This window comes from Hesperophylax consimilis, chromosome 24 (genome assembly GCF_061612785.1).
Source record: "Hesperophylax consimilis isolate HC1 chromosome 24, BYU_Hcon_1.0, whole genome shotgun sequence".
NCBI lineage: Eukaryota > Metazoa > Arthropoda > Insecta > Trichoptera > Limnephilidae > Hesperophylax > Hesperophylax consimilis.
Genome location: NC_142859.1, coordinates 2527195 through 2543027, shown reverse-complemented (window position 1 = coordinate 2543027; position 15833 = coordinate 2527195). Strand labels below are relative to the sequence as shown.

The 15833-nt window shown below is 33.3% G+C and overlaps 1 protein-coding gene across 1 annotated transcript in view; it reads right to left on the bottom strand.

Moving 5' to 3' along the window:
* Window positions 1-8564, bottom strand: part of LOC149411805 (polyprenol dehydrogenase-like) — a 29782-nt gene extending 21218 nt beyond the window's left edge. The window contains exons 1-2 of the mRNA XM_089646246.1: window positions 8118-8564; window positions 6901-7199 (exon numbers count right to left, since the gene is read on the bottom strand). Of these exons, the coding sequence (XP_089502372.1) occupies window positions 6901-7199; window positions 8118-8564 (746 nt within the window). The remainder of the gene's footprint in view (window positions 1-6900; window positions 7200-8117) is intronic.
* Between the last annotated feature and the right edge of the window lie 7269 nt (window positions 8565-15833).

Here is a 15833-nt window from a genome sequence, read left to right as displayed (position 1 = left end):
CTCAATCAATTCTAACCCTTTACTATGCCTTATTAGAAGTAAACTTGAATATGGAAGCACTATTTGGAATCCACATTATTGCAAGTATGAAAACATTATAGAATCGGTTCAAAATAAATGCTTAGACATAGTCTAATAATCTATAATATCTTTCAAATGGATCATCTTAGATCATACGACGCACGTCGTGAATACTTTAAGATTAATACACTTAAAATAAGACTGGCTTAATATGTTTGTATCATAGACATTATGAATACATATGTCTGTGGTTTGTATAAAATTATCCACGGCCATCTTGATACCTCATTATGTCTTAGCAATATTGAAATAAATGTCCCCAATTCCCATTGTTTAAGAAACCATAACATTTTTCACCTGAATATTTTCAAAAATAATATCGCCTGTTTTAGCCCTCTGACCCAAATGTGTCGACTGTATAATAAGATTGAGTTCGCTGAAGTAGATATTTTTGTAGATAATTTATATGGAATCAGGAAAAAAATCTGCTATTGTTAAAAAATATGTTGCACTGATTATATTATGTATTAGTTGCGTCTCTTACTTTTCTGTAATATTTGTGTTTCATATATATTTTTTATTTTTATTTGTTTTTAGGTATATGAAAATTAAATGTGTCCTATGGCTGAGTAGATTTTAATAATTGCCCGTACCTATTTGTATATTAACTGAGTTTTTATAACTGGATTGTTTTCACGTAAGTGAGATCGTCTGTAAAAACCCAGTATAAATAAATTAATAAATTAAAAAATATATACTTCTTTACACGTGTACCTATATTTTAACTGTCGACCTGTTTCGGAATTCTTGCCCTTCTTTCGTCAACCGTGCTGTTAGTGTCCTTGAAAGAAAGTATTCTTCCGAAACCGGTCTAAAGAATAAGATGATTGTTTTGGTTTCATCAAAGTATTCTTAATAAAATTTAATCATATTTTTGCAAAACATAGATTTGGTCAAATCCCACCATTTATAATTTATATTAGAAACTGCTTGAATGCCTATAGCCTTGTTTAGTGACTAGATATGAATAGCCAGTTAATTCCTGATCTTTCTCTTCCCGCCTCCTTCCCTCTCCCTCTTCTTAAAACCTCACAATATACCCCGATTGGGGATGCCAAAGTCCCAATGGCTCCGGACAGTCGGGTTCAGTTGGAACGCAGTTCACTCGTGCAGTTTTCACTCAAACATGATTAATGCATTTCGTAAAGTAGGTTGGTATATGGGTCAACGTAAACAATGTATGTTCAGATGTGGGTAATATAAATAATTAAATAAAAACAAGTAGAATCTTGGCTGTCGGCATCAGTAGCTGCGGAGTACAAAAAGCAGGATTCCCCGACCGGGGGAATGCGGGAATTATTAGTTGATCAGTATTAACATTTGGTCTTCTTTGATAAACTATTTAAAGTCCAAATAAGGAAAAATATTTACCAAACAAAAATCGTATCTTATCGACGATTGCGATAACCTTTCAGAACTGTTTACATCAACATCGCAAACTTTACATAATTTTTATCACTTATTAATTTAAAAATACCTACGCAAGAATAGCAAAAGCTAAGCTAAGACTTAGAGAAAGCAAACCAAGGAATCACGGGATATTATAATTGCAGGATTTGCGAAGCAGAAAGAATTTATAAAATAATATATTTGCCTAATAGAAGAAATTTCCCTACCGAATGTAACTAAACTTTAATAATCACAACATATTTCCAATTATGATAATTACAAAAAATCAGAATCAAAAATCAAAAAAATCGTATAATGCTTAACTCTATTTTTATTATGTCCACGTGTTTAAGCATGATTGCCACAATATATATTAGATATAATGCATTGTCATAGATAACAAGCCTCTCTGACGAGTTTCAACTCGATCGGATGACGGGAAGTTCATTAACTTTCACTTCCAAAATTCATTCACGAAAGCAAAATCGATCCTTGCCTTTCAAAAGAAGAAAAATTAACCTTATCTAATTTTGTCATATTTAATTAATCAAAACCAATAGATTTATAAATAGGTACTCTAATATTTATCTGATTAATTATAAACAATAAATATTATTAGCATAGTTTTTTTTTTAAATGTCTAAAGAAATTTCACCATCTCCACGACAATTCTCTTTCAAACTTTCTTCGGGACGGTAAAATTGATTAATCCGATTTGACAGTAGTCGTAGTAGGAACCACGACAATGCGAAAGCTGGAACATAACGAAATCTTGAACCAGAAACGGAACATAACTAAAAAATGCACAGACAGATGAAATTGTCGAGTTTAAACATGACCACTTTAAGCTCAGTCAATAAACGAAATGTTACAAGAGAAACCTTAATATAATATATAATATCTCTTATTTTAGTCGATTCAGACAGTTTTTTTTTTAATTTTTCACAGCCATTAAAGTTGTGGTAATTTTCTAGAGGTAAATTTCCGTTACCTACTAAAATAACTGCCTCGTACGTCATAGCATGCGAGTACAAATTTGATAAGTAACCAAATTATAAAAAGATTTTCCTAATATTTGTTGAACTTTATCCAAGAACATCAAACGCTAAAAAAACATTTGTAAAAATTGATAAAATGGGTTCCGAAATTATAAAAAGTGCGTCACAGTATTGTAAACAATCAACTTAGAGCATCAAAGCATGCACAGAATTCTGGTAAGACATTCTTCATTTGAGGTTGGCTATCTTCGGTAATATTCATTCGTCCCATTAATCTTTTTTTTATTAAAGAATTGTGTTTGTACATATTGTGTGTGAGATTTGAATACTAATCTTCCCTCGAAACGTTAGCGTTTAGTTGGAAGAGGAGTGCACAGTACATTATTGTAGTTATTTATAAGTTAATAATAATATGGTAGGTACATGTATTTTGAGATGTACATATATAGCAAGTACAAGTTCATTGCAGTGAGAAAGTAAAAATAATAATAATTGTATTACACGTTTGTAAAATGTGGGTAGCTAAAACGTATCTAAAATAATGTAAATATGTAGTAATAAAGACATTAGATTATTATTTATATATTCGGAGAGTAAATTGTCACCTACGGGAAATTAATGAGAGTTAGTTTATTCTCTAAACCAATTCATATGGAAACAGTTTTTTTTTATAAGATTTTCTTTAAAATATTTTTTCACAGTGTTAAATGTGTGGATTTTGTCATAAATGCTTCTAATAGTTGTCGATTGAAAAATGTTCTTCTCGTAGGTATAATAATTTTCTGCTAATGAAGTCTTATTAATTAACCCTTCAGATTTTTAAATATATTTACCAACAAGTCCCAACGTATTGTTGAATTTTCTTGGAATTTTGGAATGCTCCGAAGTATCTAAAATGTGCTACATATTACTTTTTTTTGAAGTTGTCGTTAAAAAAATACTATTTTAGAAATTTAAAAAAAAATAACTTTAAAATATTTGCATGTAAAAAAAAGTAGATATTTCTAAATAATATTTTTTTAATCTCGTACATCAAAATTTTAACAAAAAAACTTACCAGGGCATTTTGACTCTGAACGTCCATAATTTTGAAATAATTCGATATTTATAAAATATATTTCTTTTGCGTAGGAAATAAGTATTAAAACTGTCACTCCACTTTTTAAACCATTTATTCAATAAAAAAATATAAAAAATATTTTTAAATTTCAACTGTCAATGATGAAAAATGCTGAAATTCGTAATCATGCACATTGACATTTAAAAAAAAATTATCCATGTAATAATGTATAAATATTTGATATAAACTGTGAAGAATAATTATTTATCTTTTCAATGGCGAAAATATCAAATATCTACGCAATATAGAAAAAAGATAAAAAATACTTTTATAATGTATTGACGCCCCGGTCAGATCTGTCCTTCAGAGGCAATAATGGAATATGATGTTTGTGGCTAGTAATGTCCTTCGAGGCCTGAAGGGTTAAAGAAAAACATTATAAATCTAAGCGAAACATGAAATAGAACATGACACAGAAAAAAGAATAGGATAACAGTCACAACTAGGAATTGAACCCAGGGTCTCTTGTCTTACCGCGAAAGGCGTCAAACCGCTAGACCATTGGGGCCTATTTATTAAGCGTCATATTTGTCGATATAATATATCAAATTAAGAATTAACAATATCATCTTATATAAATCTTCACCTTCTAATTATTTCATAAATTCAGAAGGTTCAAGACCAAACCGTTTATTACTACTCTCAGGAAACCTTTGTTGATAAACTGATAACGATAGTATATTATCTACACAACTCCGGAAATGTTCTCATTATGGAATCCCTCCAGGGTATCAATTCTCAGATCCAGGCCGCTCGTAATCGCCGTCGAAACTACATACATTGGTCGACATTCATATTCTTGAATCTCGTCCAAGGACACACTACATACAATTAGAAAACAAAAACATCAAAAAATAAAAATAAAATACACAATCATATACAAGCTTGTTCAAGTAACACATTACATTATACATTATTACAAGTGGTAAGAGGCATAAGAAATACGAGAGGTATGCAGAGAGAGAAAATTGACACAATAAATTAGCTAATATTTTTTAATAGCGCCAGAACTTTTTTTCTGAATCCGTACAAATTGTCGACGAAAATATCTATTTCAGCACACTCTATCTTGTTATACACTTTACAGTCGACACATCTGGGTCAGAGGGCTAAAGTAGGCGATATTATTTATAAATGTATTCAGGTGAAAAATATTATGGCGTCTTAAACAATGGGAATTGGGGACATTTATTTTAATATTGCTAAGACATAATGTAGTATCAAGTTGACCGTGAATAATTTTATGTAAACATATGAGATCAGTCAATTGCCTTCTAGTTTTAAGTGTATCAATCTTGAAGTAATCACGACGTACGTCATAAGATGGTCATGTAATCCACATTTGAAGGATAACATTCTTAGCATTTTTTTTTAACGGATTCTACAATGTTTTCATATTTGCAGTAATGTGGATTCCAAATAGAGCTTCCATATTCAAGTTTACTTCTAAGGCATTGTAAAGAGTTAGAATTGATTGAGGATCTTGGAAAGGTTTACATATTCTGTTCCATATACACTATTTAAAAAAAAATATATATATATATTACCGCACAAGAGTTCCAACTTTCCGGAACATGTTGTAAGGCTGAATGGAGTTGGGAAGGAAAATTGATGCAGAAGAGGGACGTTTAGAAGTACCTGACTGTTTAGATCTGGTCACCAAACACGGCTAAAACCATTTCAATCATTTGTTCTAATTAAGCTAATATCAATTGAATTATTATAAAATTTACAGTGGTTCAGATTTTTTAGGACGGCCTCCGTGGTCGAGCGGTAAGGCTCTCGACTAGTAATCCGGAGGCCGCGGGTTGAAATCGTTATGTAAATGTAAATGTTATTTGTGTTATTTAGCAACTTATTCACATGACACATTTGCCAACTCAGTCACTGACCGGTCGATCATTTGTAAATATGTTGTCGGAATAATTTTTTTGTTCAAAAATGTGAAATGTTTGTTATCTCTTCTTATATACTGCATTCATAAAGAAAAAAATTCTTTCTATTGAAGTGTTGAGTTTGGTTGCCAATATTTTTCAATTGGTGATTGTTGACTAAGAATTGAACTCTAGTCACTGACCAATGTCCAGAGTTTAATTCTAATCCATTCAAGTGCAATATAAACCAGGTACCTATACGAATCTAACAAGGCCAAAAAAGCAAACAAAAAATAAAATACGACATATCACAACAAATCAATCTTCCTAACGAACGAAGTATTTATTTTATATAAACATTGTTTTTTCCTGACCAAAAACGCAACACTAGGGAATGTCACGATTTTGTGGAAATTTGAAAAATACGTTCATTCGTGTGAAATTTTTTTGAATTCAATTTTTTTGCGCTAATTTTGTGAAATCGCATGGAGAAAACTTACTGACATAAAATATCGCTAATTTATTAAGAATCTGGTCAAATTATTCGTTTTCCTGTTTAAAACTGGACTTTCCGACAAACTATCAGGATTATGAGGATGTCGGAATACGTGTTCATAATATTTTCACATTTCGTCATCATATTTAACTCCCCAATACAACGGTTTCACACTATGGGAAACCAATACTTAGGTGATGTCGATATATTTAATATTAACTTTGCAAATTTTGTGGATCACGTAAAACATTTATTTCAACACTATTCCTAAATTGAAGTTATATTTTTGTAAACCAATCAAATCGCTGTATTTTTTTAATTTATGTTCTTGCTCTTTTTATTTTGATTCTTGCATGTATTATTTTTTTTAAATAAGTTTATTTTTATTATTTCTTTCTCATATTTCAAAATTCTTTGTCATTGAAATTGTACCACCTACATGTAAATGCCCTCTGGGCGTTAAATAAAAAAAAATATTTACCAGGATGCAGCTGCATGAACACGTGTTCCGATATATTGTAAATGTACTTATATTTTATTACGAAATGGCCTGGTATTGCGTTTTTAAAAGGATTTTGATAGAGCAAGCAATATAATATCAGCAATACTCATTTTTCTCTGTGCTGGCGCTTAAAACTAAAAACGATTAAAGAAATAATTACATTCTGTTTTTTTTTTTATTAAAATATGAGACCGAAAAACAAAAGCCAAAATTACTATTGAAAATTTTAGAACCATTCGATTTAAATATTATGAAATTTTAGTTCCTCCTTTAGCCACCTGCAAATTTAAAATTGTCAGTAAATTATCGTTACATTGTCAAGCTTCAATGCGCCAAATCACACCTCTATTATAGAGGAAAATTCACAGTATAAAAGTAATAATTTTATTTATTATTCAACACAGCCAAAATTTTTGATATTCAGAACATTCTTGGTAAACTCAAAGAGTTTGTTCTGTTCACAGACACTCTTTGAATAGCCGGTAGAGAAATATGGCTTGCAATCACTAATGAATTGTCCTCCGTTTCCCTCGAGTTTATCAGATAGGCAGCAGTACAGAACTGTTATGGCTCCTTCAAGAGGAGATTTCATCATCTTCATCATCAGTCCGACGATGGTATAGTTGGATTTGTATTTCTCGGTCATCTGGGTGTCCACGATACCGGGATGGACTGCGTACGACCTGACGGGAAGATCGCGTCTAACGAAGTCGCGGTTGAGGTATCTTGAAAACATCAGCTGGAAGAATTAAACAAATATTAGTTAATTTTTCACTAATCAAAATGAAAAACTGGACCATGATACTTATGAAAGACTTCAAGGAAACTCAGCAATGTTTGGATTTGTTGTTGGATTTGAGAGGCGGGATTTATTGGATAACCAACACTTCTGCCATAGGTCACCCTTCGCTGCGTTTGATGATTTCGAAGGGGTGCCCGGGGTGATCGGGAGAGGTGTGTTCAGAATGCGCCTGCCCAACAGATGCGTGGCGTGCCAGTTCGGGAGAGGCTGGTTTTTGGGAGGCCCTTGGATTTCTCCAACTGGTCCCTCTTAACCCATTGCCTTGCTTCGCAGCGAGGCGGATAGATCATTCATCACTCCTGGGTGAATGGAGTGACAGATTGCGCGTCTATGAGACGAATTAAAAATTTGGGAAACATACTCCGATGTTGTAGATATATTTGACTAAACAATATTCCAATATAAGTGCGCTTTAATACATTTTATGACTTCAAATAGAACTGTTTCATTTGGTGAGATGTGAACCATTATAAACCAAGCAGAGTTAAGACTCTGGATGTACAAAATATCTAATCGTTCTTATTTTTTAATAATAAACTTACGTTTATAAAACAAGGTTTTATGCATAGCATAAAGGATAACAAATAATTTTAAGCAATACCAAACGGACATCAGAAGGCACGGGTTCAATTCCCGTTGGGGGCATTATTGATATTTCAGGCGACTAATTATTGCTTATAATTATTTGTAATCGTTCTTCTTTTTCACCAGTCTACTAGTATCCAGTTTTAGACATAGTGGGCCTTCCACAAATCCTCACATTACGTAATCAGCCCTTCTCACCACTTACCCATTCAAGGACATCAAGCGGCGATGTAACAGTCATTTGTTAAATAAATAGTGAATTTAACTAACCTGCGCAAGTTTTGACTGAGAGTATGCTGCAAGGAGATGAAATTCGTCTTCCATATTAATATCTTCATAGTCTATATGTGTGTAGGCGTGAGCACAGGAGCTCAGATTCACAATTCTTGATAGAAGACCTCCAACCTTACCAGCCATTATCAAATTATTCATCAGCAAATGAGTCAAATAGAAGTGTCCAATGTAATTAGTGGCCAAGTGAGCTTCAAAACCATCTTCAGTGATTTTGAATGGATGATCGATAACTCCTGCATTGTTCACCAAGAGATGGATCTCTTGGTGTTTTTCTCTGACTTTATCAGCAAAAGCTTTGACTGAAGCCAGTGACGATGTGTCCAGTGTTAAGAACTGAACAGTTCCTGAGTGATTTTCTTTTGTGATCTGTTTAGCTAGTTCTTTGCAAAGTTCTGGCCTTCTTACGCCGACTATTACATGCATTCCGCATTTAGCCAATCCTTTAATAACAAATACCCCTATTCCCTTTCCTCCTCCTGTAACGACAGCAGTTAGTCCTTTTCTGTCAGGGTATTCTTCTAGTTTATTGTATTTTTTCATGGAAAATCCAGCAATTAAAGAAATGAAGCCCCCAATATCAGAGCGAACTTGGTAATTCATCCCTCGTAAGAAGGCTCCTAGGGGGTGTGGCTGAGTCGAGAGAAACGCCAGCATGGCTGCAACCGCCCCTAGGATACAACCTACTTCAATCAGCATTTTGTTGAATCGGGTATTTGGTTGAATGTTAATTACTGAAAGAATGAAATAATATACTGGCGAAATGAGAATATTAATGTACAATGTACAAACAATTCTGATACGGATATTGAAAGAATATAAATTATGGGAAGTTTTATTAACAGAGGATTGAAAGCAACAGTCTTTAATAAAATGTTGTTTTAGGAAGCTGGACTACCAGTCCGTGATAGTAGAGTTCCGATACGATTATTATTGATTTTACAGTTGGACGTGGAAGTGGCCGAGGGGGGACTACTGCTGTAGAAATTATATCCTTTGGCGTGATTTAAAATCATGTATAACTGTTTTACAAATCTAGAGAAGTGAAAACGATACAAGTTAATTGAAAAATAATTCTCGCTGGATCAAAAAGAAGATCAAATGATAAGGAAGATATCAAAATCAAACTATCGAGATAGGTAAAGACGCCGTAAGGACGCCAACTACTGATATTTTTAATCTGTTTGATGTTCCAAGTTTACACAAAATCTATGCTAAAAATATTCTAGTTCATCACTTAAAAAATAAACCAGAGGCAAACCCCTCTCACGATCATAAAACCAGAGCCAAGCAAACAGACATGCTAAATATTCCTAAATGTAATTCTACCTTTGGACAAAGAAACTCTGAATTTTTAGCAATAAAATTATATAATAAACTCCCTCTCAACATCAAACAAAGGAAAACGAAAAATAACTACATTAAGGACATCAAATCTTGGCTTAAGTAAATATCGGAAGAAGAACTAGCTAATATATTTAAAACATCATCTTAGTCGCTGAAAACGTATACTAACATATATAGTCCCCCTCAGCACAGGATCTCCTAGTGAGGAGGACTTCAATGATCTGTTTTAATTTTTATATGTATATTTTATTTCATGTTCCATACAAAAATGTACCTAACTATTTAAAAAAGTAACTAAATAAAATAAAAAAAGGTCATTACCAAGACGTAGTTTTGTAGCATTCAATCCCATGGGGATCTGTCTTTTTAAAATAATTTTATGTGATTACAGCACAAAAGTTCCAACTGTTGGGGTCCCTGGGATTATGGCATGTTAAATTAGGAGTATGTTGTAAGGCTGACAGAAATGAGAAGGGGGCAGGGATGGCAAAGGATGTGTAAAATAGGAATGTTAAGACTTACCTATCTGCCTATTAAAATCTGATCTCAAAACCCGGCTAGTGACATTTCAAACCAGTTGCTCTTCTGCAAAGTCATCTTACATCTAGCACAGTGAAATTGATATCGTTACAATATCGGATATACTGATTTCCCGAGAACGATCGCGCTGTTGATATCCAGACAGATGTTGATGACGCATTAAATCTGAATCGATTTATGCTGGCAATACTGGCGCATCTCTTTATGAATCGACATGTACTTTCTAACACTTAAAAGGGATTTAATTAGTTCATGAGGACTTTAGATATAACCAACAACTTTTAATTATTAAATCTATGGATCGCGTATACGATTTCTTTCAGTTCTAAGACCTTAGTTAGTTCACCCCTATTTATAAATAAGCCAGTTATTTTGCATAGCAAACAACATTATCCAAAAGTTGTATATATTAAGATACCCTGGAGGCCCTGCTAAAAGTAGTAGTAATACGTAATTCGTCAATCTCGTATTGGCATAGGGCCTTATCGATCGTCCGTGCTAGACCTCCTGAGATCTACTGATAGTAAAATGATAAAGTATTTTGGTTGTATACATATTGATAGTTAACAAAAATAACATTCATATGATAGTATAACAGTATCATATGATAGTTAACAAAAATAACATTCCTGTAGTCTCAAGATTCAAGTGCTCCTGACTTGTATACCATTCATGTGATTCTCCATAATTAAACCTTGAGAAAACGAGGTGATTTTTTCAATCACAACATTTTTTATGAATAAAGGGCTATAAATATAAAATCAGATATAAGAAAAAATCGTAAGTAATGGTTCTTTGTATTATTTCCGCATTGGTGTATATGTGTGTAAGGCTTTGTGTTAAATTCGAAAATATGTATATAAGGGAAAGGTTAGCGAACACTCTGATACCTAATTCAAATTTAGAGAACTTTCTAATACTTAAATCAAATTTTGAGAACACTCTGATTCCTAACTCAATTTTAGAGAACTTTCTGATACCTAAATCAAATTTAGAGAACACTCTGATTCCTAACTCAATTTTAGAGAACTTTCTGATACCTAATTCAAATTTAGAAAACTTTCTGATACCTAACTCAATTTAGAGAACTTTCTGATACCTAACTCAATTTTAGAGAATATTTTTGGACTCTAATTGACCAATATATAACATAGGCAGCCGATAAATAAATGAAACAGGATGTTAACGAAAACCGAATTGTCCTGTTTCAAGTGTATATAAATTAATTCAACAATTAACATTATTTTATTAAATTTTCATAAATTCTGAATTATTTTTGCAATGGTACATATAAGAGGGGAAAGGATTATGGGGTTCAATAATGGAATAGTACCTACTCGTTGATTAAATTCCTGGAAAATACAACAATATTATCAGCACCATCTCTTTTATCGATTTGATATAAATAATAAGTTACCAAATCCTTTTCCTCGTCCCATCCTTTCTCTTTTGCCTCTTTCCCAGGATCGAACCCACCCCCCTTACTGTCAAACCTCTCCATGTGAATGTTATAGCTACGCCCTTGATGAAAATGCAAGTCATATTAATACACATTTTATCAGTCTATAAGAAAAAGCGCATCCTACAATATTTAGGTAGGTTACAAACAGTAGAATGAAAAGCAAACAACTTAACTGAAATCAAAGAGTGAGGCCCACATTACCAAATAAAGTTTTAAAAATATTACAATGTAAACACATAAATTTATTAATTAAAATAAAATAAAGAAGTCAAAAAAATTATGTGTTTATGTTGTAAATTATGGCGAGTCACAAAGTTACTTTTTACAAATTAAAAAATAATAACTCACCACATTAAACTAATTACTACTAAAATGATAACTTATTTGTTAGATTAGGTAACTCTAAAATGAAAACTTTACACCGTATAAATCAAAGGACACACTATATCACTCCAAGACCGAACAAACACTAATGATATATATTGAAATATTCTTTGTGTACGTTAAGATGTTAATCTGTACAATCTTGACCATCGCACTGCCCATAATATTATGTATATTCAATTACATAGTAAGTGAGGTTATTTTTTTGAAAGTGAGTAATATCACCTCGATCTCTTAGACAAGGCAGGTGTGGGAAACTATGAATTTTAGTAACGATAAAATGTCCCTAGTTTTCATGCCACCGTTAGTAACGATAAATTGTCCCTAGTTTTCATGCCACCGTTAGTAACGATAAATTATCCCTAGTTTTCATGCCACCGTTAGTAACGATAAATTGTCCCTAGTTTTCATGCCACCGTTAGTAACGATAAATTGTCCCTAGTTTTCATGCCGCCGTTAGTAACGATAAATTGTCCCTTGTTTTCATGCCACCGTTAGTAACGATAAATTGTCCCTAGTTTTCATGCCACCGTTAGTAACGATAAATTATCCCTAGTTTTCATGCCACCGTTAGTAACGATAAATTGTCCCTAGTTTTCATGCCACCGTTAGTAATGATAAATTGTCCCTAGTTTTCATGCCAACGTTTTATACAATAGATACAGGAGGCCCTGAGGAAAATAATTTCCCTCAGGGTCTATATCATCTTTGGGGATGATGTGTGGAGGGTCTTTTTAGGAAAGGAAGGGGAGGATGTTCTGGGAAGGAAAACCGTATGAGGCAGAAAGTGGATACGATATAAGAGTCCTGCTGAAGTAGTTATTGAGTCCCTCAATCAGTCTCTGCCGATCCGACTTGCCACGCAGTTGGGTGCAGACGCATTTGTCGCCAAGACCCGGACTAATTTTGACCCAGACGCATTTGTCCCCAAGAACCCGGGCATCCCTGCTAAGTTACCAAACGTAGCGAACCACTGGGGGTGACCTGTGGTAGACTTGTTTTAATATTAAAAAGACTTATCTAGTTGGATTTTGCTCTACTTAGCTGGAGTTAAATCACTTATCTCTTTTAAAAAAACACTTCACCCTCATTTATGAAAAGAAAAAGAAGAAATTGTTTTTTTTAAATCAGTTAAAAATAATGTATGTGTGATATTACAATTGTAACAAAACAGGCTAGATTAGTATATTTAACAATGTACATACACTGTGTCCAAAAACTCATGGTACAAAGGGAAACTGATCGATCTTACTTCGGGGTTTTATAATCACAGGGGCCTATCTATAAAGACATAGTTATGAGATAAACACCAATAAAGATTGGCATTCTCATATGGCCAACCATATCTCTTAGGCCTTACGCTACGTATACATCCGCGAGCCGAACTGCCGAACTGAACCAACTTGTGGGAAAGAAACGAATCAACCGCAAATGGCGCGAAACGCCGCTTGCGGTTGATTCGTTCCTTTCTCGAATTGTACGAGATAGAGCTTCGTGTCACCAATAAATATGATTATGGCATTACCTAAACCAACCTCAACTTAAAAAAAAAAACAATTTTGTAGTCGATTTTATATTATATATTTTATTGATTTGAGCTTTTGTTTTCCATTAAATCGATTCCGAAATTGAAATTAAATTTTAAATAAATCAGCCGGCGGGAGTTAATATCAACTGTTAATGGATTTTAAACTGCGTCGAAGTGTAGACCCGGCTCCAAAAGTTTGTTTTAACCCTTCGGTTGCCGCAAAAAAACAAAAAAAAATATTAATCGAATGTTCAGATAGAAAAAAAAGTTATTATTTTCCGAACACCATGTATAATTAAAGTAATCAAAACTAAGTTATTTTATCACTCTCCGAGGGTTTTCACTGCTTCATAAACCCAGATAATCTGTTTTATAGTAATATATTAACATTGCTAGCTGAAAAAAGGGATTTGAGGGTGAAAACCATAGACATATGAATATTAGTAGACCTGCTGGTCTACTAATATTCTAAGTGATTAAAAGCGTATTATCCCCACTCCCCATACCGGTTCCATTGGAGCCGGCTGTGCTCGCGTATGGCCTCAAGTGAAATTTGAAAACGTGACGTCATCATTCTTGTGCGAACTATGGTCGAGGCATCATCGGTTCATTTTACGAAATAACACGGCAAAATGTTGACTTGTGCTATGAAAACTTGTAAAAATAGATGTGAAAAAGAGAATAAACCCAATTGTCGTATTACATTCCATATATAAGCATTATTTTACTTTATTTTAAGCATATTCACATCGTATAATATAGATCAGTTGTAGAAACATATACTATCACATCGAGAAACGTCTGGACGCGAAACACAAAGCTGGTTGGTTGCTGGGAAGTAAATTATGAACATTTATAAAAGTGTCTTAACTAAATACTTAAACGAAATATTCGACTCTGAAAATAGAACCGAATTTTTTGCCGAATTCGGACTTCGCAAATTTGTTCATAACGTGGCGAGTAATTTGCGCTCCCATGTAAAAATGTCTATTCATTCAAAAGCAGATTTTACTTTTAAGAAGTAAATGGTGATATTATAATGCGAGATGCCTATTTACTGTCAGATTGATTTATTGACGAATCACAGTCAGCTTCACCCCCTTCGTTCTTCAACAGTTGATTTTACCCCTCGCCATTATCTTCTCGTCTATTAATTCCTATGTCTGTGGTGAAAACAGAAATAGCTGATCCAATTCTATAAATACAGAACTCACTGTTCGGGAGTTTTTACTGATTTAGAAAAACAGATTTTGATGTTAAATAAGTATACGATTTGGTAAATGTTCATGATAAAATGTTGAGGTCTGACTACAGAGATTTCTGAGAATTGAATGCAATATAAAACTACCGCAAGATTATGTGCAATTAGTTGTGGTACGAGTTAATCTGTGGGATTTGTTTCATGTTCTCTTATTCACCTTTGACTGGTTTGTGGGCTTATAATTTATTTATTTTTTATTTATTTATTTATTTTTTCATGTTCTCCATAAAACGGTTATACACCAATATATCATGGAGAAGATTACAATTTAAAGGTTTACACAGGCAGTTTTATTATTTTGTAACATGTGTTATAAGATAGTTACTGAATTGTCTGTAGGTGACATTGAAAATGTCGATGGCTAATGCAGAATCGTTAAGCAGTTGAGTCGCTCTGTTTATTGGCGCGTTCTGATAGGCAGAAGTCCTCGCTTTCGGAGCATATAAGAGTGCATGGGATCTCCCTCGAGTATAATTGTTAGGGACATAAAAGTTAACCTCTTTCAACATAGGCGGATTGTGTATTGTACCAGAGATTAACTTAAAAAAGTGTTTGCCTAAAAATATTTTTTGCGGGCTTCTAATGTATTGAAATCGAGCATTCCTGTTAAGAACAAGGATGGATACAGGAATGGATAGTATGTATATTCCCTCATATACAGGTAACGCATAAACCTTTTTTGTACTTTTTCTATTTCTAAGATATGGTTTTGTTCAGAAGGGGCCCAAATAATGGAGCTGTATTCCAGGATGCTGCGGACAAGTGCTTCATATTATGTTCTCCGTATTGCAATTCCATTAGTAAATGATCTCGCATTACGAAGAACAAATCCAAGCATTTTGTTGGCGCGGGAGACAATGTCAAATATGTGGGATTTGAAAGAGAGATTTGCTTCGAAGATCACCCCAAGGTCACGAATTTCGTTTTTGCGTGTTAATATATTTTTATTAATGTGATATGGGAATAGAAATGTATAATAATGCAAACATGTACATGGTTGTAAATAAATACGTAGTAAGAGCAAAACAAAACTTATGTCTATCAATGCAAAACAATTGTGGTTGACATTTTGATCTGATGATGTTAAGGAGTGAAGTGAAATTTCTCCATAAAAACAACAAAAAACATGCCAAATATAGTAATCATCTGGCAGGCTGTTTGTACATCTGATTC